Below are 25142 nucleotides of genomic sequence, written 5' to 3' on the forward strand. Positions count from 1 at the left end.
TCTCTTGGGTTGTAACCAATAATATTTTTGGCTTTATGTTGCTATTTATTTTACTCAAGTTGTCCCAACTCCTGCCATTAGGAACACTTTTATTTTAGGTTGGTAGACACGCCTCCATCCTGTCTTTCATTTTTTCACCATTTCTTGACTTTCTGACACCACAAGATCTTCCATGCTCATCTTTCATTTCTATATCCCAGCTTTGGATCCAACCACTTCTCTGAGGAATCCTGGTTGGGTTTATCGGAGAATCTAAACGAGCTTCTGAGAACACCGTGATGGACTTAAACCTACACTCATTCCCAGGCTCCCCACACTGGAGCTGTCTCTCACTCCTGTCTTCCTCAAAGATAGACATGAAATGTCAGTTGTAGAAACTGATATGGGTCTATGCTATAAGAAGGACACAAGGCCCTGTCATATAGCAAAAAGACTGCTGATCTTAGAGCTAAGAGAACTGACCATCTAGGATTTTGACACAGAGTCTCATTTGGAAAGAAAAGATGTTCTGTGTAAGAGAAATTACCAATATAATCGCAAATGAGAGAAATCTGCCTAAGAACACTTTAGCTATTCTTTCCCCTGAATGCATTCTCATGTTGCTAAATTTCAGTGGTAGGTGAACGTTTCAGGTTATTATTATCCTAAAGAAAGGAGTGAATCGGTGAAAAGCACCTTGCTTCTTTTTATTCTCTACTTTCCCACCCCACCCCCCAAACGGATTTGAAGCTGAGATTTCACTCTGCCAGCAGGAAAAAAAAAGTAAGCACCTTTACAAGAACAATCAAAACAATGACTCATGAACTCGGTACAAGGATTTAAGATAATTTCCCTGTTTTGAGAACCTTTAGGGGATTGTGCTAAATCATATGCTGAAGGGTGGAAAGCAGATAGTGTGCAGCTGGAGAACATCTATGTTTGCATGACACACATGGGCAGGATCCAGGCTGGGCTCTAAATAACAAACACGGACTTCCTTCAGCAGCACATTCCAGGCCTTGCTATTAGGAAGCAACAGCAAAAGACATTGAAGTATGATCACAAATGATCATTCACAAGTCACCAGAAGCTGCTCTCTGGAAACACTCTTTTCCTACCCTCACGTTGTCAGGCACTCCTCAGTCCTCAAAACATGTACATTTCTCCCCTCGGGACGTGAACTTTTGAAAATAAGTTTTATTAGACTGAATGTTTTAATTTGAAGAGAAAGAGAGAGAGAGAGAGAGGAGCCCCATCTCCCTAAAAACATTTGTGTTCAGTAAAAATCTCTATTATGAATACTACACTCTTTTATTAGAATTCCATTATCTCAGATTCATGCTCTGTATATACAGCCTTGGTGTTGTTTAAAAGCCTGGAGCCCATCTCTTCCAAGAATGCATTAACATGATGTTCAGTTTTCAGTTGCCAAGAAAGGAGTTCTATTTTGCTTTATTGGTTCGGTTAAAAGCAAATCTGTTGACAACAGCAGGATTTCTGGCTGTGTCCATTTCTCAACCTCTGGTTGCTGAAGGATGTTGGACTGAACTTGTCTGACCACTGAGAACTTGATTAAACTCACAGAGAAATTCATACTGGGTAGTATTCGATTCCCTAAGTGCAATTTCCACAACCATCTCAATGTTGGTTATCTACTGTCTCTATAAAACCAATTTCCAGGCTGCCGGATGGCACATGAAATCTTATATCACGAATTCACCCTTTTATATCCATCAGAAATTGAGAGGGTTTTGCTTTGCTTAACACCTACATATATTATCTTCCAGCATATGATTTGTGGAAAGGTTTTATCTACTACACAGAAAGCTAGAGAGCTTGTCAAATTAATACTTGCACAGTGGCTTAAGCCCTTCTGAACACTATTACAGTTATGCTAATGAATAAGTAACTGCTGACATGGTAAGATTATAATTAGCCACCTAGATATGATGGTGGAGTTGAAGAGATTTTCACCATGCCTCCAGGAGTGGTGCTTTGGAGAGGGTCCAACCAGTTGAGAATAAGCCAAAGGTGGCAGATAATGGAATGAAAGGCAAACTCCATAGGACCCTTCCTCCCCTTCCACCTCTCAAACAAATGGCACATCTCAGAACGTCAAGGGTGCCAGATTAAGGAATGAAAAGTTGGAGCAACAGAGAGAGGTCACTGTTAATCTCTTTCTTGCTCATTTTTTTTCTTCCTGCTAAGTAGGTGGCCTTCACCCAATTCCATGAATGATTATGTATTCTCGTTCTGTAGCCTCTCATGGAAAATTTCCAGTTACCTTCTTAACGAACTGCCAGCTTGGCTGTGTGTGGTGATTTTTCTTTTCTTCTTCTTTTTTTTTTTTTTCTGTTGCTTTAGTTAATTACCCAAACCCATCAGCATCTATTTGTCTCAAATTGAACTGAGGTCAAAAGGTGGGAGGAAATCAGTATCAGCTGCCATATGGCACCAAACAGACGAGCAGATATCCAGAAGTTGCATCACTAACAATAAACACATTGCTAATGTTTCATCCCCCTCTGCATAAAGCTTATGATGCAGTTATCCTCTGCTCCTAGGAGGTCAGACAATTAAGTTTGAGAACTCATCTTAGAAAAAGTGCTACATACCTCATTATTGCTGAATACCACTACCGTCAACAGATGGCCAAGGGGAGTCAAAGTGACCACAGTGATATTCACAATGAGGTATGTAATGCTTTTTTTTTAGGATGAGTTTGTGAACTTAATTGTCCAACCTCACATGCCCAATTCATGGTTTAGATCAGATGCATGGACAACTTAAGGTGAACAGCCACTCAGTTGGCTGGGTTTGTTTTGTGTATTTTGAGATACTATATGGATTGGCAAGTGGAAGGGACGTAGGTTTTCAGCATAATCTTCAATGGGCCGCCCACATGACCCATCTAAAATAACACCCCAGCCCTGAGTGTGGGACTTTTGACTACCCAAAGAATGTGATCCAATGACGTCCCTTTCTCCTTCAGGGCCACTTAAAGAATGAAAAATGTGAGAAAGAGACTGCTGCTCCTCCACAAGTCTACATGAGTGAGTCCTCTCCAGTCAACAGTTTGTTGAATGAGACTCATCTTAAGGCAAATGAGAAAGCCACCCAGGGGGATAGCTAGTTAGCATGGATGCCGGGTTTTTACTCATTTATAGAAAAAGGAAGAAAGAACATTTCATTCTACCCAAGCAGTTTCTCTGACTGGAGAGATGACCTTGGTTTCGGCTTCCTGAACTGAGATAATTAACACCGTCAGCTTATTACAAGGCTGGCATAAACATGCCGGAAAATGACACCTGGTCTTAATCATTCTTTGCCCCTGAGGAAGTATTTCTCAAGCAGATGCAACCCAATGCTTGGGCTTCATACTAGTAACTGTGTTCAAGTTTAAAGCTCTGGTGTAAAGGTCAATCAGGTCTTCTGCTCCCCAAACCATGGACCTTGCACCAAAAATGTGCTTCAAGTCAACTGAAGTAAGCACAAGAGTGAGGGAAAAGCTTTTGGTGATTGGTGAGCATTTACTTAACACTAAAGACAAAACCCACACCACCTCTCTGGGATGAGAAATCGGTTCTAAAGACCTTTCAAGTGGTGATTTCCCCAATTACTGTCAGTAATTCATTCAGAGGTAGCTTTTTATGCATAATTATACTGTACTGGAGAGGAAAGCCTATCCTTATGCACTTACAGAACAGTTTATGTTTTATAAATGCTGTATAATCCTTAACTACTGTCACTGCGACAAAATGGTCTCGGGTGAGAATGACGAGGTAAGAAAGACCAGGAACGAGAGAGGCATCTCAAGGAAGCACAGGGCTGTTCAATCACGGATCCAGGGGCTTCAAACTCACACGTAACGATGAGCATTCATTTGGTGTCAGGCTCTGTTCTCAAGTATTTCCAGGGATTATTCCACTTAATACTTCTAATGACAACCTGAGGCAGTCTTTTTATTCTCCAGATATTTATTAAGGACCTAGTAATACAGGGCTCCCCCATCCAAGGCTAGACAGAGGACCCCAGTTTTCCTAGGCCTAGGCAATTTCATGAAGGGAATGCCCTGACCTTTTTCCTTGAGCCGGAGGGATTGCCTTCCTTCATTTGTTAATAACATTTATTAAGGTTGAAAACATGTTTCTGTTTGCCAAATCCTGGCCAACTGTGATTCTCAAGCCCTAATACTCCTAGACAAAGAGCCCACTTGAGACTTCCCACTTGGATCTTTCCCTCTGCCAGAAGCTCTGGTGCTTTTTACTCCTTCTGTATTCCTTTCTGTCTAATAAAATCCTACCTTACCACTGCTCTGTAGTCCCTGGTTCATTCTTCAAATCCCTGAGACCAAAGACCTACTGAAGAAAGAAATTCTGATAACACTACAACATGTCAAACACTAATCTAGGTGGGGACATCACAGAGATTAAAACACAAAAAACAATTCCTGTATTCTGTAACTTGCATTCTAGTGCAGCCAGGAAACAATGGGGTCAGGATCTGAGTCCATGAAGTCTAGCTCCTGGACTGTAAAATTATTACAATCAGTGGGTATCATAAAACAAAACCTCTTTTGGAGACCAACGAGAATCTCATAAATCACAAACAGTTCAAAGTCGAACAACTGGGAGATTGTTTGTGTTCTCTGACTGATATTACCGGACTACTGGATTGTTGAGCTATTCTCAGTTGGAATCGCCCAGGCAGGGCCTGAAACTGAGCAGAGCTGGCATTTGGAATCAGCACATCTGTGTTCAGATTCTGACACTGTTGCTTAGTGTATGCTTTGGGCAAGTTATTAAACCTCTCTGAGCCTCAATTTCTTCATCAGTAAAATAGAGATTACAAAACTTAATTCTTTGTGTTGTGGTGAGCTATTAAATGAGATATAATAAATGAAATTCTTTGTAAAGTGTCTGGTATTGTATTTATACTATAAACTATACTGTATTTATACTATAAACTGTTTTTATTGTTTGCATTTGTGAGCTTTCAAACGTAGACAATAAAACATAAACAGTTTATTTAAGACATTTTAGGAATGAGAGCCCTGAACCTTTTAAAGTCCTGACTCTGCAGATGGAGGCAAGGCAGAAGTCTCCAGCCCACCTGTCTTCAGAATGTGAGTGCACAGGGTGGGCCTGCATTCCCCAGGAATACTGTTCGGCTCAGTCTGAACTGGATGTTGAGTCCTGCTTGCACAGTGACATGGGCCTGTGTCACAATTTTGCTTTCTGTAGGCCTGTGCCCTCAGAATAGCCATGCCATCCAAGGCCCATATAAAGCAGAGATGCCTGAATATCACAAAGCAATTTGTATGTGAGGCTATGACCTGGCCTGGCCACTCTATACCTGGTGCCTTGGTTCTTTTTAGTTCCTACTCTCTGCTTCTACTTTCTTTGCTCTTTGTTTTTCTTTCCTGCCTCTTGGGGAGGAGGCATTCACTGATAAGTCCATATGGTTTCATCCACCATTAATGACTTCCTCTCATAGGTGCACAGCTCCCAAAGGTACCCCCTCCTTGGCCAAGAGGGGTGCACGACTCAACTGAGGCCAGGCCTTACTCAAACGATCACTCAGTGTGATTCCCTGAATTTGGAAATTAACCAGCTACGACTCTTCAGGATGTTGGTCATCATATCCATTTGGTGTCCCCCATGTCTTATTTGGACCCAATTCCTGAGTTTCAAAAGGCCACTTTGAATCTCAGAGTAGCAGGCAAATGCATGCACAGACTTGATTTTGTGGAGAATATACTAATTTTCAGCAATGTTTTACGATTGTAATTTAAGCATAAGTATGAAATCAGAAAGTATCTGGGGGCCACACTCAATCTTCATGCATAAGAATACAAGTTATTATAAACTTAGTGGCCTAAAACAATATACATTTACCATCTTATAGTTCTTACAGGTTAGAAATCTGACATAGCCCACAAGGGTCTCTCTAGAAATTCTAAAATAGGATCTACTTCCCTGCCTCCTTCAGCTTTTAGAAGCTACCTACATTTAATAGTTAACTGTCCTCTTCCTCTGTCTTCAAAGCCAGTGACATTATATCTCTGTGACCATACTTTATCACATCTCTCCATACCTGAACCTCTGGCCGCAGCCTGCCAAGGTCTGTCATGTAACTAGGTTGGACTTACCTGGATAATTTCCCATTTTTTTTTGAAAAGGCCATGTGGGGGGAGCGGTTGGTTTTTGTTTTTAGTTTTCTGCAGGTCCTTATATGTCTACTGTGTGCCATTTCACTCTTCCTACTCTGGGCGCAACTCTCCAAGCCTACAGTGAGAGTAGTCACATGTTTTTCTTGCATACCTATATTCTAGTCTAGTGTTTACCACACATGGAGGAAAACCTAAACAAGAGGCCACATACTGATCCCCCTAGTATCTCAATATTTTCTGTATGTTTAAGATATAAAAAAAATCATAGCTCATAAGTGGCTTAGGTTCTAATTTTCTGAATAGCTCACTGCAACCTTCAACTCCTGGGCTCAACCAATACTCCAGCCCCAGGCTCCTGAATAGCTAGGATTATAGACACATGCCACCATGCCCAGTTAATTTTATTGATAATTGACTGATTGATTGATTTAATAGGGATGGAATCTTGCCATGTCCTTCATGCTGATCTCCAACTCTTGGCATTAAGCAATCCTCCCACCTTGGCCTCCCAAAGTACTAGGATTACAGGGATGAGCCACTGTACTCAGCCCTCAAGGAGCAATTTTAGACAACATACACATAGACACAGGCACATGCACACCCTCTTAATACACATATTCATCAAGTAACAGTGAGGATTTGGAAATTACATAATTTAATCTGATATGCAATCTAGTAATTTTAGGGTCCAAGAAGTCTAATTTTATTTCTACCCGTACAAATGCACCTTTGCAGAAAAAGTATTCCATTATTAAAATGAATTTCACATTTTTTTGCCATTCCTTTCTCTTAAGATGTTTGCATTTGCTCCCCTGTAAAATGAAACTCTTTCACAAGTAATAAAATTCTTTATAATAATTTTGGGGACATTCAAACCAATACATATTAGAAATAAAATATGTTAATACTGGGAATGATAATATAACCCTGAGTAAGGTGCACAGAACTTACAATAAACTTAGCTGAGTAGACAGATAAAGGCGTTTGATAGACTGTAATGAATATTCTATAGATAGCCAAATAAGATAGAAATGTTTACTTACTGAAAACTATGAAATGCTATATTGTATAAATAAAGATAACTTTAAAAATCACGTTTCACATTACTCCAAATAAGACACATGTACAAGAGCTCATGTTTTCTTAACGATAGTTGATTTGAGGAATTTTTTAATTTGAGAAATTTCTACTAAACAAAACTTCCTTTCTACTGGACCTAAAAAAAAAATAAACTGAGAAAACTATATAGTATATCCATCCATTTTTCCTTCAAAGCTGTTTATGCTAATTATTTACCCCCAAAAGTATCATCATAACTTACATCTCAATAATCAATTACAGAATCAAAACACAATCAGCAACAATGAATGACAATGGTCCCTTGCATTTGTAAGAAGCATCACAGTTTTTAACAATATTTATTGGCCTAGAAGTCTCCTGCAATAATTAATCAGGAATTATTCATAGATAAAAGATCTCTAGTTATCTGATGGGATCCAATCCCACCCAGTCTGCCCTCATAAAACGTTTGATGCCTTCTGGCATTTTGCCATGTGTAGGAACTTGATTCTTCCAGCTCTGGTTCACAAGAACGTCTTGTATTTCAGTGAAGGAAAAAACACCCTCCTATTGTGATGAATAATGAAGAAACTCTCTGCAACCCACTATTTTAAACACATATCGTCATTTAAACATTTCAACTTAACTATATATTTTCTTTAGTGTTGACATACTAGGGCTTTCACGTTTTTACAAAGCTTCTGAGTTTTGCTTTTGAGGCTCTTCCAGGTCAAATAATTAATGCGTCCTCCCTTCCCACTGAGGATACTTAACACACTTCACATTTTTCACATATTAAACATTATGCTCTCTGTTCTATCTTCTTTTACAATTTCCAGCCTCCTCCCTTAACACCTCCCTCACATACTGCTGGACCTCAAAAGCCAAATAAGAAGTTTTAGCATGAAATCATGGGCAGAATTCAGAATAGAAGTATTATTTTTAAAACTGAGTTGAATAACACTAAAATATATTTGAAGATCTTTTAGTAGTATAATCACAGTTTCCTCCATCTGGGTCTTTGTTTTCTTTAGCAAGTGAAGGAAAGTACTTTTCATAGATACTGATCAAACTTAATGGGTGGTTTCTAAGTAACAAGGGAGGGAGGAAAGAAGGAAATATTTGTTGAGCATCTACAATTGTGCTCGGCATTTTGTGAGAAATGTTTAGAGTATTATGGGTAAAAGCAGATACTGGAGCCACAGTGCCCGAGGTTGAATCTAATTGGTTCAGCTGGGATCTCCTCACTATCTAGATGACCTTGAGCAAGTTACATGCTGGCTTTGGACCCTCAATCTCTTTGTAAAGGGATGAGAATAGGGTGAATACATGGAGTAGCTGTGATGATCCTATGAGTTCACATGCCTAAAGTCCTACAGCAGTGGTTGGCTTATCATAAATGATATACAAATATGAGCCAATCATTAGTATTGTTAATTCTTATTATATCTCATCTGGTTTGAGCCTGTAAGAGCCTGATGGCTATTTTCATCATTGTTTGAGGGCAGAGCAGATGAGGACTCATGAAAGTTAAGTAAGCTACCTACTCACACCATTCAGAAATGTCCTGTGGGCCCCCAAACCCATGTTCCTGCCAATGATGAAAAGTGACAACTGATGAGCTAGCCTTGCAAAGCTTTAAAAGTTGCTCTATATAAACCTAGCACTCTGGGAGGCTGAGGCAGGAAGATCACTTGAGGTCAAGAGTCTGAGACTGAACAAGAGTGAGACTCCATCTCTACTAAAAATAGAGACATTATCTGGGAGCTATGATGACACTATGATACTCTAGCAGGAGTGACACAGTGAGACTGTCTCAAAAAAAAAAAAAAATCCTATGACTGAATCCTCAAGATCCCCAAAGCCCTTCCTCCTTCCTAATCTTCATTTTTGTTCCTATTCCTTTCTTTTATCACTTTGTTGTCCTCTTAATCTTTCTTTGGAGTATAATTAATATACAAAAATCTACATACATTTAATTTATACTATTTGATGAGTTTGCATATATGCATATATCCATGATATCATAACCACAGTTAAAGTAATAAAAATATCTACAAGCAACAAAAATCTCCTTATAACCCTTTGCCTTTCATGTGTGTGTGTGCACAAGGGCATGTGTAAGAACACTTAATGTGACCTCTATTCTCTTAACAAACTCTGAAGCAAGCAATAGCATATCATGAACTAAAGGTGCCAGGCTGTGAACTTACTCATCTTGTATAACTGTAATTTTATATCCATTGAATAAAAACTGCCTCTTTCCATTACCACCATCCCTGGCAACCACTTATTCTATTTTTTTATTTTATATGTTTGACTATTTTATTTGCCTTACATAAGAGAAATCATGCATTATTTGGCCTTCTATGATTGACATTTCACTTATCGTGATATCTTTTGGGTCCATTCATGTTGTTTCAAATGGTAGGGTTTCCTTGTTTTTTAAGAATTTAAACCCCAATTTTATTGGGATTTCAGTAGGGAGATTGAAGAGAAGGTGCAAGAGATAGGAAACATATTAGGATTTGCATAAATATTTGTAAACTCTGACAAATGGGAAACATAAGAAATTATGGATTAAATTTGGGTACCCAAAGACTTAAATGTACCATGCTCCCTATTTCACCTCTTTCAGAACACAGCTATAAAATAGGTTTAAGATACAAAATATTTGAATGGAAAAAAAGTCTGGGGCATTGGAACAGACAACCATTATTCATACTACCATGTGTGGTTGAGTCTTCCTTTAAAACATCCAACTCAACATGTGTTGCCAAATGACCAGGGAGCTGGCTCAGTTGTTAAATTCTGTTGTAATTTATAGGGTTCTTAGTGCAAAAAGGAGTCAATTACTTTCCAGACAAATAAATATCCACAATTTTTTATTCTTACATTTTTATTTTTGGCTTCATCTCTTAAATTGCTGCCCAATGGCATAAAACAAGAGAGAAATTTTTGAAAGCTTTTAAAAAACAGGAAATGCATTGCACCTTAAACAGTGGAAACTTGCAAACTTTTCTCAAAACTATGGCTCTTACCACACGATCATGGCATATGGTTTATGATCACCTCTTTCCAAGAGCAATTTAGAATTATTTTTTCCAAATATTTGGGAAGGAACAACTATTTGACTTCAAATTGGTTCGACAGAACTAGATGGAATATGATGTTAAGAGCCTGAAGTTGAAGGTTCAATTCTTAGGTGGTCTACTGAGCTTGTTTCAGTTGAACATTTGGTATCATGGTCTTAGATTATGTTTAACCTCCAAACACTTATCCCTGCATTTAGCCCCAATCCTTCCCACTACTGCCAAACAACTCACAGTCTCATCTTAAATCAAAGCATGTCACAGTGGTTGAGGCTTACACTTTTCTTAACAAAACTTATCCTACTATGATATAAATGAAAGGTTCATTTACATGTCACAGGAAAGCTTCACATGCACTCTTCCCCACAGAGTACTTTTCAACTCTACTCTTGCTAGGATGTTAAACTCACAAGGGCCAAGAGCCTGTCTTATTTACCGCTATATCACCAGTACCCTCAACAGTGCCCACCCTCAGTGTATATAACTTGCGACTCACAAGTTTAAACCTTTTCTGATCCCATGTTAGACCTCATCTGACATAATGAATTTCCCTGTTTTGCTCCTGTGTCAGAAGACATCTGACACTTTTTTGTGTGCCTCTCATTCCATGACAGGAGGTGAGTGACAATGCTGAGTACATTGTTTGGCCCTCAAACACAGTTGACCACTAATTATAGGAAGAAACAGCCTATTCAACTTAAAAAACTGAGAGTTATTTTAGAATACACCAAGTTTATGGGAAGAGTGGACAGAGCTGATTGGTACTGTGGATGTTACGGATTTACATGGAGGTCCTACAAATGGTGGAAAAATTAATCTTCTGGCTGATAATTGTTGCAGTTGTGAACACCTGCATCCTTTACTCATTAGATAAGAAGGAGAGTGGAGAAAAAGTGCAGACACATTTTTCTTACAGGAGAAATCTCATTACTCAGCTTGTGAGCAATGAGAGGAACCGAAATTCAAGAAAGAAGGGAAGACCATCATCTTCTGACACCGAGGAAATGCTAAATGAGAAAATGCATATTATAATGAAAAATGACAAAAAAATCAACAAAGGACCACATGGTTCGCAGTAGAAGAAATGAGAAAAGTATAAGGAGAGAAACCATTTTCTACTGTGAGACATGCAGGAGGAAGCCTGGACTGCATCCTGGAGATTGCTTCAAGACATATCACACTCAGAAACATTATAAACAACAACAACAACAAAAAAAACCCAGAAATACATTAATTATTTTATGTATTCTAAAGTAGATAATAAAATGATCAGGTGAGATCCTATTTTAAAACTGTAGGAGCATTACAGGTAATCCAACAACCTCTTTCCTGCCCCAAATAAGTAAGAGCTGGAGAGTAGACGGTGGCAGAAAAACTGGATTGGGAAGGGTAAGTGAAAATATTGATATCAAATGGAGACTGAGGGTGGCACCTGTGGCTCATTGAGTAGGGCACCGGCCACATATACCAAGGGTGGTGGGCTTGAACCTGGCCTGGCCAAACTGTAACTAAGAAATAGCCAGGCATTATGGTGGGCGCCTGTAGTCCCAGCTACTAGGGAGGCTGAGGCAAAAGAATCACCTAAGCCCAAGAGCTGGAGGTTGCTGTGAGCTGTGATGCTATGGTACTCTACTGAGGATGACAAAGTGAGACTCTGTCTCTAAAAAAAATAAATAAATAAAAGGAGACTGAGTACTTAGCAAATTGAACACAGAGATTCCTAACCTATGGTCCTAGACCAGCAGCAGCAGCATCTCCTGAGAACTTGTTAGAACTATAAATTCTATGGCCTCATTACAAACCTAGTGAATCAGATCCTCTTGGGGTCGTGTCCTGCAAACATATATTTTAACAGCCCTGCAGGTGATTCTGAGGCATGGGAAAGTTTGATAGTTACAGACCATTATAACCCAATGAAGAAAATCCTCACCCCGAACCGGCTTTGACTCACAGCAGTAGCTCCAAATCACATCTATTCATGCATTTAATATAAAAGCATATGTGTATACAATGAGTTTCTGTCCAGAATAGATACTGGGGACATTACAACTGATCACTGTAATATACTTTATGTAGCAATGTATTAATACCTCAAGTCCTAACAAAGGAATAGGAGACAGAACCAAGAGAGATAAAAACCAATATTAAGCAGGCATTATAACTGTGAACCTTCCTCCCTGCTCACCTTTTTTTTACAGCATATCTCCTAAACAGATGTTATTTAGTGAACATGGAAGTAGTATAATATGGAGTTAATGTCCCTTAACTGGGAGCCAAAGACACTAGGCTTGTTTTTTTGTTTGTTTTGTTTTTTGACTAGCTATAAATTATCCCCAAAAGTGACATAATGTCACTGGAATTTCTCATCATTTCAATGAGCTACACAATACCAAAGTAGAAAATTCTGTGATTCAATGAGAACATAAAGAGCCTAAAATTTTCCAAAACAAGCACATTTCCAATTGAGGAGGGGTGACATACGGGCTGGATTCAAAAGGCTCCTGACAAGCCAAAAGAGTTGATTCAACCCATTAATATTTAAGAGGGTGAAAATAAACTTCTCTACCTGAGTTCATCACGCACATACTGCTCAGGTATCGATTTGGGAAGATTTGTCTCAGGAAAAGCACATATAAAACAAACAAACTAAAACAAAACAAAAGCCTTCACTGGCGATAAACTCCCCTGAACCAATATTGTGTCCCCATCACCCTGCAAGCAACAGTGACCTTAGGATGTGTCGGCAGAAGCAAAGTATCTGGACGCAAAAGCACAGTTGTCCTCTGGTCTGCTCGGGGCAAACCACCTTGGAAATGTCTGCATTCAACTCCATGCTCCACAGGTTTTTGGGTGTATTCATGACCTGGATGAGTGAGGATGATGCCATGACTAAAAATCAAGACCTTTGTGGGGTAAATAAAGCAAACTTTTGGTAACTAGACTGTGTAAGTAAGAAAGGACTCAGGCATGTGTTGAAACATGGTTAGCTGTCTCCAAATACGTGATGGACTGTCACAAAGGAGAAGGATTTACTGTCTCCCATGTGACTCTAAGGCAGTCATATTCAACTGGTGGGATGCAGCACGCTGGTGTGCTATGAAAAGTTTTCAAGATCATTAATTAAATTATGTTTGAAAAAAAATAAATTATGTTTGAAAGAAGTTCAAAGCACAGTAAGTATGTATTTTTTATTATTAAGTCACATATACACAGATCATAAATACATTTATGCCTTTGTGGGATTTAATGTGTTGATTATTTGTACAAATTGGAGTGCTTACATCCTACTAATTAACATAGCTTTCACCTCATTTACTTAATCACAGTGTTAAGACATTTATGTTTAATACTTGATAGATTTGACTTATACCCTTGTAATATGTTCCATAGGTGTGGTCCCACCATTAGCTCTCCTTCTATCGAACCACCTCCATCCCTCCAATCCCCCTCTCTTTCCCTCCTTCATCCTGGGCTATAGTTGTGATTCATCTTCCATGTGACAGTGTGAGTGATTATAAATTTGTTTTATACTGAGTACTGAGTACATTGGATATTTTTTTTCCATTCCTCAGATACTTTACTAAGAAGAATATTTTCCAGCTCCATCTGTGTATATTCTCTCTTTTTTTTAACTCATCTTTTTTTGAGCAACATAATTTAAGTGCGTTGTGGAAGTTTAACTATAGGTTCAAGTGTGCCGTGAAATAAAAAATGGTTGAAAAACACTGCCGTAAGGTGGTAAAGTTGACAAAAAGCTAAAGAAAAGCCTTTGGCTGTAAAGAAGGAAAAGTAACAGAGTTGTGACAGTTTTATGCATCAATTTGGCTGTAGTATCCATGTACTCAACCAAACACTGATGTAGGTGTTAACATGAAGCTCTTAGGTAGAAACAGTTAACATCAGTATGCTTTAAGTAAAGGAGGCTATGCTTGATAATGTGGGTGGGCCTCATACAGCCATTGGAAGCCATAACTGCAAAAATTGTGGTTGCCAGAATGGGAGAAATTCTGCCTTAAGATTGCAACATTAATTCCTACCTGAGTTTCCATCCCAACCTAAGGACTTCAGTCTTCAGTTGGCATAATCATGGAGATATTTCTTTAAATGAATGAATGTTTGTGTGAGTGTGGGTGTGTCCTCTTGTTTGTGTTTCTCTGGGGATCTCTGGCTGATACAGTTGTATTATTGGCAGTTTCACTGCGTTTCCATCAGTGAGGACATTCAAGCACAGGGAAGAAAATGACTTTGGTCATAATAAGGAGACAATTTAAAATCTATGCTTCTCATTATAATTATAAAGTATATGTGTCGAACCAGATGACACAGTCTAGCTCAATTTACTCATGTGTTCCTTAGGACCTAGGAGGTGTCAAATACAGTATGAGGCTCTGGGACTTAATGTGCCAAATCAGCCACTGCTCTGCCTTTTTGCAGTATACAAAGATCCTGCACTATGGCAGAGCACCACACTAGTCACTCTAGAACATAGAATTGGTGCTCAGCAGATATTTGTTGAATGAATCACCAAATGAATGAGTAAAAATTTATTTTAAGATTGTAGGGGAAAATATATGTACGCATACCTATACTTATAGGTTATTTGAGAACTCTTTGTACTGAAAATATTGAAATGTTTTAAAACTTGAATTTTTAGTAGCATTAAGATTTGATTGTCAAAAAGTTCTGTAAGATGCCCTTTCCTTCTTCAGTAAGGCATAAGTCTGTTATTCTCCTAAATTCTTCTTCCCTATTGACTCCCCCCTCACATACTGATTTTAGAAGGAATTTGACACAATGTCTGTTCACTGGACTCACTTGGAGCTGCATATTCCTAAAGCACAGGGACTGCATCCTCTGTCTGTTCTAGAACCTGCCTCCCTGTTGTGTTCTACGTGGAGAGTCCCTAACAGCCAACTGCGAGATGGGGTGCACTCGTCTGGCCTCCAGCCGGAGAACCAAGAACTCACTGTTGCTGCTTTTCTAAACACAGATGTTAAGAAACAGAAGGGGAACGACTGCCTGGATTTTAATAATAAGAGAATCTTAGAAATAATCCCACATTTGTATCACACTTATAATTTTTCAAAGTACCCTTAAAGCCATCATTTCATTTTCTCCTACCAGTATCACTGAAAAGAAAAAAAAAAAGTAAATGAAATGCATCGTGGGACAGATGAATCAAAAGAGATGTGGATGGCTTTAAACTCCAATCCTTACAGTCAAGGGGTATGCTTTTCAAAAAAAAATTTGATCATATTTACAGGACATAAGCTATTTGGATAACAATGAGAAACTTATTCTTAAAGCAAAAGTCAATTCATCAGTTTCTTTGCTCTCGATCGAAGGCAGTACGAAAAGGAATACTACATCATAGGGAAACTCTCTGATATATATACAGGTTGCCGAGAACCCTGGCTATACTGATTAGCAACACACCTGGTACTCCCAGAGGGCTTTGCCATCTGTGAGTTATTCATTAATTGTTTGAAACTTCATGGAAAAGCAAAGCATCAGGTTTCATAAGGTTCATATTATAAAATTCTAATCATCATCTCATTTCCTAATACAGGTATAAGATATTCAAGAGGACGTGGAAAAAAATTGGTTCATACAAAATGAAAGCCTCCAGTAGTAAATGCACAAGAGCCTTGCACAGAGTCGTAAACTAGAATTCTAGACTTGGCTTCGGCTCTAACAATCCGGGCGATCTAGCTAAGGCTCCCTCTCTCCTCTGTATTGTTCATATATGTATACGTAAGCTTTACATACCTGTTTACTTATGCTGAAACTTCCTCTGTTAGAGTGCCTAACCTTTACAATATAACAACTCTTATTTTCATGGGATGGAAGAAATTATGGCTGGTTTTCTGAAACCACATCAATTTTCAAAGGCAGCTGGAGCAACAGAGATGCGTTTGCACTGGAAATTTGGCTTCAAGGCCAGTACCACCTTGAAAATTTGGCTGATTTCCCCAAACCCATAAGTTGGAGAAATACCAGGAATAAAAAGGGGAATTACAAGGATGAGTTAAAATTTTATTCACTTCCCTGAAAGCTGGTCTTTTTCAATTGCCAAGAAAACAAATCAAGATCAAAATGAAACTGATATACGGCTGGTATTTAACTGCAGGAACAACATTTCAATGAATAAATTAGCCATCAGTTTAAAAGAAAAGACGATTAAATTTTTAATAATATATTTTAATTTTAAAAAGCAAGGACAGAGGTAGGCCTTTTTGACTTTGAAAAATAGTTTGTAATACTGTTTCTCAATATGGAGTGTCCTCTAACTATATTAATATGTTTCTTTAGAGAAAAGCCTTAACTAAGAATTGGTGATTGCCAACCTACAATCTATTTAACTACCCACAAATGAACAATTAATTTATCTTTTCCTTTTCTTTGTTTTCTTTGCCGATGTCCTCTTAAGCCCCATTTCTCCTTTTTTCTTTCTGAGCATGCAAGTCAGTAATGACTTACAATTGCCCAAAGGTCTGACTTTTATACATATCTGTAGACATACACCTATAATTTGAAAACACTTTTTTATTGCTCTGGCAACAGAAAAAAAAATAATAACCAATTCATCTCAGCTGTTCGCCTCTTTTTACTTTTCTGTTTTTGCAAGTAAAGGAAGATAACAGATGATGGAAAGCCACAGGTAACCAGATCACTGCATTTTATGACAACAGAAAACCTGTTTTTTCTAGCCCCACCAAACTTTATCTTAAAGCCACCTCCCTCCCATTGGTCCAATCTTCTAAAAACTATTATTACTGTAACCCACAACTACATAATCAATGAGCTTCATTTCTAGTAGATCTTCAATTCAAAAGCCAAGTAGGAAAAGCTTCACACACACACACACACACGCACACAAATACCCAGGGAAGAGGGAAACATGACCTGCCCCTTTCTATACCTTGACTAATAGTTTTAGGAAATTTATGGTTAAGATATATAATTCTATGTCTGTACTCCTGTGTTCACAGAAGTATTATTCACAATAGCCAAGATATGACAACAACCTAAGTGCCTACCAACGGATGAAGGATTTTTAAAAAGGTGGCATATATACACAATGGAATATTATTCATCCTTTGAAAAAGCAAGAAATGCTGTCACAACAACATAGATAAACACAGCGGATGTTATGCTAAGTGAAATAAACCAGGCATAGAAAGACAAATACTGTATGAACTTACTCTTAGGTAGAATCTAAAAAATTAACTTCATACATGAATTAGAGAGTAAAATAATGATTACCAGATTCTGGGGTGGAAATAGATGGAGAAAGGGGAGACATTGGTCAAAGGGTACAAAGGAGGAATATGTTCTGATCTGATCTACTGCACAGATGGTGACTAACATTAATAATAATGTGTTGTGTATTTCAATATAGCTAAGATTTTAAGTGTTAATTTTACATGTTGCCACAAAAACATGTAAATATTTGAAGTGATGAATATGTAAATGAGGCTGACATTTAACTTACAATAAATATATGACAATGTATTTAATTGACAATAAATATATGTATTGAAACATCACATTGACAATTATTATTTGTTAATTAAATATAAAATAAACTTAAAACTTGATTGATGGTGAAAAAATGTACACACAGCAGTCTGACAATTAAGATTGTATACTTGCCAAAATGCACTTAATGTTGGCAGCACCATATGAACAACCAATTCCATGAGGTTTCAGCACCCTCATATACAAGCATCTCACAGCTGTGTTTAGGTGGACGTGTGGTAGGGTCTTGCAGAATGGCATCTATTATTGCTGTGTTTTTTGGTGTGCTGTCATAAGAATGTAGGATCTTGAATTAGAGCAAGGAATAGTAAATTTCTTGTTAAACTTGGTGAAAGTGGAAGTGAAATTGGGAACATGTTAGTCCAAGTTTATGAGGATAATTCCACGAAAAAAAAATAGCAGTGTACATTAAATGTTTTTCTAAGGGGAGAGAAAGTGTCACTGATAAAGAGAGGTCAGAGCTGCCAGTAATGAGCAGAACTGATGAAAACATTGCAAAAATTCCTGGAATTGTGCATCAAAATCATTGGCTGACTGTGAAAATCAGAGCAGACCAGTAAACGTCAACGGAGAAAGAGGAAAATCTTAATTAAAAATCTAATCTTGGCATGGGAAAGGTGTGGCTCTTGCATCATGACAATGCACCAGCTCACGTGGCATAGTCTGTGAGGGAGTTTTTAGCCAGTAAAAAAATAATTGTATTGAAACACCCTACTCACCTGATCTGGCCCCCAGTGACTTTTTTTTACCCAAAGATAAAGGAAATATTCAAAGGAAGACATTTTGATGACCTTCAGGACAGCAAGGGTAATACCCCAACAGTTCTGGGAGCCATTCCAGAAAATGAGTTTCAAAATTGCTTTGAAGGGTGGACTAGGCACTGGCTTCCGTGCATACCTTCAAAGGGAAGTACTTCAAAGCTGACCACCGTGATATATTCAGCAATGAGATATGTGGCACATTTTCTAAGATGAATTTGAGAACTTAATTATCAGACCTCACATAATCTTAGAACAGTAATACCCCAAATAACAGCCAAAAAGGATTTCCCCAAAAGTTTAAGATGTGGTTGGACCCTTAGGGAAGTAAAATCTCTGTGGAGTGGGCAGCTGTGGGCATTTCTCATACCTGTGGTCCTGAAACTGGACCTGAAGATTAAGTATTATTAGAACCACCAATAAACTGATATCTTTTGGAAGAGTCAGTTTTAGTTACTGAGTTTTGGGGAAAAATTGTTTACATGTTCATAATTACATAGACATATTATAGCTTAATAGTACATTTTAGACATGTTATGTAATTAATAAAACATCCAAAATAGTCACATGGCTACGGCATGCTTATATACCACAAATCCCCCAGTTCTTTCTCTTCCTCCATTAGTTCTTTGAAAACAATGTTTAAGAATCATCCTACTCCACCGCTAAGTCCAAAGGAAGGGAAAGAACTGGTAGATAGCTACTCAAGTAGAGAAAAAAGTTCTGAAACAAAAAACATTAGTTCTAGAGCAAAAGGAAACTGACCTACCTATAATGCTACAGATCTTTCCGCATTTTTAATTTGATATATATGAGAGCTCACAAACCCGTTCCCAGCCTTAAAGTACACAAAGATGCAGTACTTTCAAGGCGTTTTGGGTGCTTATTGAAAAAGTCACATTTAAAATCAGAATTGTCCTTTTCCCACTTGAAAACAAAATGAAAAAAGCTTTTGAAAACTTTCTGTAATTGAGGGTGCAGGGGAAGCAGGAAAGAGCAAGAAAAAGAACAAGGAAGGGGAAGAAAAGTAAATCACTTCTCTTTTGCGCCACGGAAAAAAACAGCACATGCTCGGTTGTATTTGGCACCCAGTTTACAGCCCAGCAATCTAAGTCTATGAACTTAAGCCTTCATGGATGAGTGCATCAATTGGTCTTTGAATGAGCGGATAGCATTACTCAATTAACTTTGAGGCTAGCCCTTTCATGAAGTATAGTTAGCTGTGGCACACAGTATTGCAGTTCCAAAGTGAGAATGTCAACTGTGAAACTAAATTTACAATTTCAGTTGTCTTTCTATCAGCCCCTTCCACAGTTACTACAGACTTGAATAATATGAACGCAGGAAGCATTTAAATAAAAAATGTGTGTTTTCTAGGTTTATTGGCAGGTCTTATCGCTTTAATTACTTTGAGCCTGTCAAAACATAGGTAGACGCTCACAAGTCAGAAAATCCATGCCCTGAATGCCACATTATCAGTCGTTTCACTTCAGCCAGTGAAGGTAAATGTTTGCTCTGCTGGGGCAGGAGAAGATAGAAAGGGGTGGGAAATTGTGGCCTTATACTTTGCAGCACCCCCCCCACACACACACACACATCCTCAACCATGTTGTCCCTAAACCAGAAAGCTTGCTTGAGGACAGAATTGCAAGGTAAAATTAGATAAAAGGAAGAGGAATCCTCCCAATACAACAGATCATGTAAATACCACCATATACACACACACACTCACACACACATACACACACCCCTCACATGTTTTATCAGCTCTGTTAAGGAATTAGGACAGTATTAAATTTTGCCCATGCTGACACTTCTACAGAACCAAAAAGTTCTGGTAAATGTTAGATTTTCTTTTAAACATTTTTAGAAGGCTTATGTACTACCTGGGCGTAGGAAGCCATCTGCCACATCCCAGAAGGACTTTCAAATTTAAGGCTGTTAATGATGACACTCACATATTTCTGGCCAATTTCCCAAGATCAAATATAAGACACAAGAACTATTGTTATGATCACCAGTGGTCAAGGTGTCATCAATATTAACCTAACTTTGGGATCCAGAAAGAGAGATGAATAAAAAAAGTGTGTGTGTGTTAAGGGTATGGAATATACAGTTTTCACTTGATAAGTTGTCTGTCTTTTAGTGAAAAACAACATATCCACTTGAATGTTAGACATTTTTTATTTGTATGTTTTCACCAGAGAACTTACAAATTAAAATAAACATATCTATTTTTTTTAAATAAGCATATCTTAAAAAATTATAATATTTGAGCTTTTGCTATGTGCTAGTTGCTGTCCCAAGACACTTACATGTAATAGGGCATTCAATCTTAGTAGCAACTGAGATAGGTACTTCTAGATGCTTTTCATAGTTGAAGAAATTGAAAAGTTAAGTAACTTGCCAAAGTTGCCAAGTTCACACAGCTAACTAGCAGGTGGAATCAGGAGTCACACATCACAGTCAGCAGGTAGAATTGGGAGTCACACATCACAGTCTGATGTCAGAGCTCACTCTCTCAACTGCAAGCTATATCACTGTCTATTAGCAAATGAACAATATGTTTTTGTTTTTGTTTTCACTCCAATTCCAATTTGGTATTGAATGTGAGGAGAAGCAGAGGGGACGGTAAGACTTGAAGCCTCTGAAACAAGTCACATAGACCCAAGTCACCTACGAGATGCTCAGTTTTCAAGATCTCAAGCCGGCCCCCTGAGGGGTGATTCTCCTACAGAGTGTGTAGAGAGAAGTTCAAGTGTGTGTGCCCATGGGAAGATCATGGCCAGTCCTGGGAGACATTTGAGTAAGTGAGGAACTGCAGATACATTCTAACAGACACACTTTCTTGCAGACTTAAGCAAAAGTTTCTTGTAAGACTGAGACAGTCTCTAGAATAGCACGTAGAAAGGTAAATGCCTGGAACAATGATTAGGCACAGATATCATCGAACCATATTGATAAAAAATTAGAATAAACACAAATTCAATGTTACTACAATCTACTTTTAAAATTGGTAGTTATGGAGTCGTCAGTCTACCCAACTATGGAAAAAGGTCTCAGAATTGTCTCCTGTGTGTAAGTCAAACCAGTGCTACATTTAAAATGTGAGGTGTGGTTACAGGTCTCAGGAAAACAGCCTAATGTTGAAATAGGAAAACACTGTCAGTCCGTAAGTAACAGACAAAAAGGCAATTGTTAAAGGTATGTAGTCTGTCATTGTCATTTTCATCTAAAGGAAAATAAACACAAATGGTGGAATGCAAGTATTTAAGGTAGATAAAGAAACCAGCCCAAAGCAGACTCATTCATCAGGAATCATAGGATTTTAGAGATGGAAAGGGTCTTCGTGAGCAATTTCAACCTCTGCATTTTATATAAAATGAAGCTAAGGTCAGCAGGATTTAATCTTCGTGGGCAGATGTGATCTTTAGCGCTGGGTGCAAGAACCCATCCTTAGGGAGAATGGGGGGAGGATGGTGGTAGGACCCCGCAAGCTCTGACTTTTGAGAGGCGGGCAGGGAGAGTAGCCCATGCAGGCAGCTGGTGAGGAGCAGGGGAGAGGTAACATAAAAGCCACAGGGTGTGACGGCACGGGAGCCTGAGAAAGAGGGATTTTAGGAAAGAATAAGTGGGTGCAGTGAACGGTATTATAAAAAGAGATCTAAGAAGATCAGAACTGGAAAATGCTCATTAGATCTGCTAGTCATTGATGATCTTAGCTAAAGCATTTTCAACAGCATAGTTACGAGGAAGATGGCCATGTTTTAAGCAATGAATGGGAGATCTTCAAAAAATGTTACAACAGTAAGGGCAGAAACCATATTTGACAAATGTGAAGAAAAGAGAAGGATGAAGCAGTGCCCAAGCATCACTTAAAAAAAACAGGCAAGAATGAGCAGAGTAAGTGAAACAACTGGGGGGAGGCCAGGGCTGAAGCTCAGCCTGAGGGGTCAGGCTTGACAGGAGGAGTGGGAGGGGGGTCCCCAACCTGCTCTGCAGTGGTGAAGGTGAGAAAGGATGGATCTGCACGCAGCTAAGTTATAATTTTGTGTGCTTAACTTTTTAAGCCAGGCGCACTTTGTAAGGTTTTAAAGAAAATCCTTTGTGTTTATTGCTTATGGTGAGTCTGGAATGAATGAATAATAAATGGCTCAGGCCTAGACCCTTCACTCCCAAGGACTTGGACAAGCTATTCTTGGCTATTCTTGGCTGTGCATGCCTTCCCTCACACTCCCATCCCTTCATCCTCCCCTCACGGAACAGTTTCCTCATTCTCCAGATCCTTCCACCAGCTACAGAAATTAAGTTCTCACGCCATTAGGAAGCACTAAAGAGATTAACAGGGAGGAGTTCAACTATATCTATGATCTTGTGAAGGCTGGCAGTTTCTTAGCCTTGCCAACTATCTATTTTCCTTGCTTGGTTTCTGCCAGAGGCAAGAGCAAACAGCAAATAGAAGAAAAGGGTGGTAGCAGGAAAGCGCATTCTTGAGAAAATTAAAAGATGAGAGAGAGAGAGAGAATAGGAAAGATTACTGTTAAAATTAAACCAGAGAGCAGGTTAGCAATGAGAGGTTGGTCACAGAATTAAAAAGTGCTTATGTGTGTTTATTTAAGATTATGTGGATTACCTGTTATATTGGATTATCCAGTTTATTTCCAAATAGTTTCCCTGTACAAACACACCTACTAGATATCTGTGTGAGTCCTTTCCTGACAACCAAAAGTTCTGTGTGCAAAGTCAATGAAAGTTCCTTCCTCCAGCAGGAGACCAAGGCAAAATGTTGTCCTGAAAAATACCCTGCCCCTGACATTTTAGCAACATCGACCATAGCATTCTTTAATTATAAAATTTAAGACATACTTTTCCCATCGCATATTAGATACATTTTTCACTTCTGCCATTCCACCCTTAATCTTAAAGGTCTGCTAACCTTTTCCTCAGACAGGGAATGGAAAAGCCTCAGAATTATTGATGTTAGCCAGAATTTGCTAATTTGAAATTCACCAGAGAGGCACTGGCAATAACTGTTTAGCTTGAGGGCATGCACTCCTACTAAATTTTCAGGAGTCCTCAGATTTTAGAGGCCTTGGCCAATAATGCAACTCTGTTCCTGATGAAGATATATTCATTCAACAAGCTTTTATTAAGCACCCAACACATGCTTGACACTGGGCTGTTTATAAAACCAGCCCCTCGGGATCTCATATAGAAAGAAAAGAACAATTTTTGTCTAAATTTTCACAATCTGATTTTTTGAAGGTTTTCAGTATCATTTTTTCAGAATCCTGAGATCAATCCTGAGATCAATGGGTATAGACCCACGGCCTGTGTGTTATCTGCAAAGATATTTTATCATAAATACGCCAAAGGCACATTAAAGTTGATTGGACAAAATGAAAGTCCTAGATAAAGAGGAAGAGACTTCATCGAAAAAAAAAATCAACAAATGAGAATATGAGAAATGCTAACTACCCCACTGTCTAATCACAAAAGGCAATCAACAAGGAAGGGAGTGCGTGTGCTCGCAGAAGCTCACGCATGCACACACACGTGCGTGCACACACACTTCAACAACCACAACAAAGATCTTACCTGACTTGCCCACGCCTGCGCTCCCAAATATTGCCAGCTTGACCTCTGCACTTTTAGCCATGATGGGTGTTGGTAGACGATTTACTTTTGTTAATACTAAAACACTGAACAAATCTTTTTGGTTCCGGCCTTTGGGTTCACCATATCATTATAAATCTTGGAAGACTCCACAATCCTTAAAAAACAGATTTGAGAATTCATAAGTGACCAGAAAATGAATTAATGTTTATTAGGTATCTATCATCTATCATATACCAGGCACCATTCACTTTATTAACATTTTCTAATTTGATCTTTACCACGATCTTGTGAGAGGGGGTATAGTAATTTTTTGTAAATAATGTAACTAATAAATTCTAGATTTGAGTTTAGATATGCTTGGTTCAAAACATGTGCATTTCACATAACAGCATTTTCAAAAGTACTTCCTTGAGAAATATTTTCATAAAGAACATTGATTCTTGGCAGCAATTGAAATAAATACTGGAAGTATGTCTTTACCACCTGTCTGTAAACATTCAATGTGAGATGTGATAGAGTCACTTTTGGATCTCTTTATTTCCCTTTGGTTTGAACACTGTGCATTCATATTACTCAACTCCACTGTAACACAATTCAGTTTTGCATTTCAAGATTAAATTTTATGTCAAGTCACACTAGATCACATGATCAAGTCATATGACACACTTGTTCCAGGAAACTCTATATAATACCCAGATTATATTTTAGATTTTGCTGGACACAATGGCCTAGCATACAAAAGATAAAAGCTGTACTCCAAATTTTGATTCCTTTCCTATGACAGCATCAAGTAAATTAATTTAAAGTATTGTGCTACCACTTGGTAATTAACATTATGTACAATGTAAGTATACTTGAGTTGGTGCTACAGGAAAATGATGCCTCTATGCACGGAAACATAAACTTAGAAAGTGCCTTGTG

The 25142-nt window shown here is 38.4% G+C and overlaps 1 protein-coding gene across 1 annotated transcript in view; it reads right to left on the reverse strand.

Moving 5' to 3' along the window:
- Window positions 1-25142, reverse strand: part of RERG (RAS like estrogen regulated growth inhibitor) — a 129337-nt gene that overhangs the window by 100822 nt on the left and 3373 nt on the right. The window contains exon 2 of the mRNA XM_003797792.3: window positions 24201-24375. Within this exon, the coding sequence (XP_003797840.1) occupies window positions 24201-24261 (61 nt within the window). The 5' untranslated portion in view covers window positions 24262-24375. The remainder of the gene's footprint in view (window positions 1-24200; window positions 24376-25142) is intronic.

Source organism: Otolemur garnettii, unplaced genomic scaffold, assembly GCF_000181295.1.
Source record: "Otolemur garnettii isolate 467f Iridium unplaced genomic scaffold, OtoGar3 scaffold00124, whole genome shotgun sequence".
In the NCBI taxonomy this organism is placed as follows: domain Eukaryota; kingdom Metazoa; phylum Chordata; class Mammalia; order Primates; family Galagidae; genus Otolemur; species Otolemur garnettii.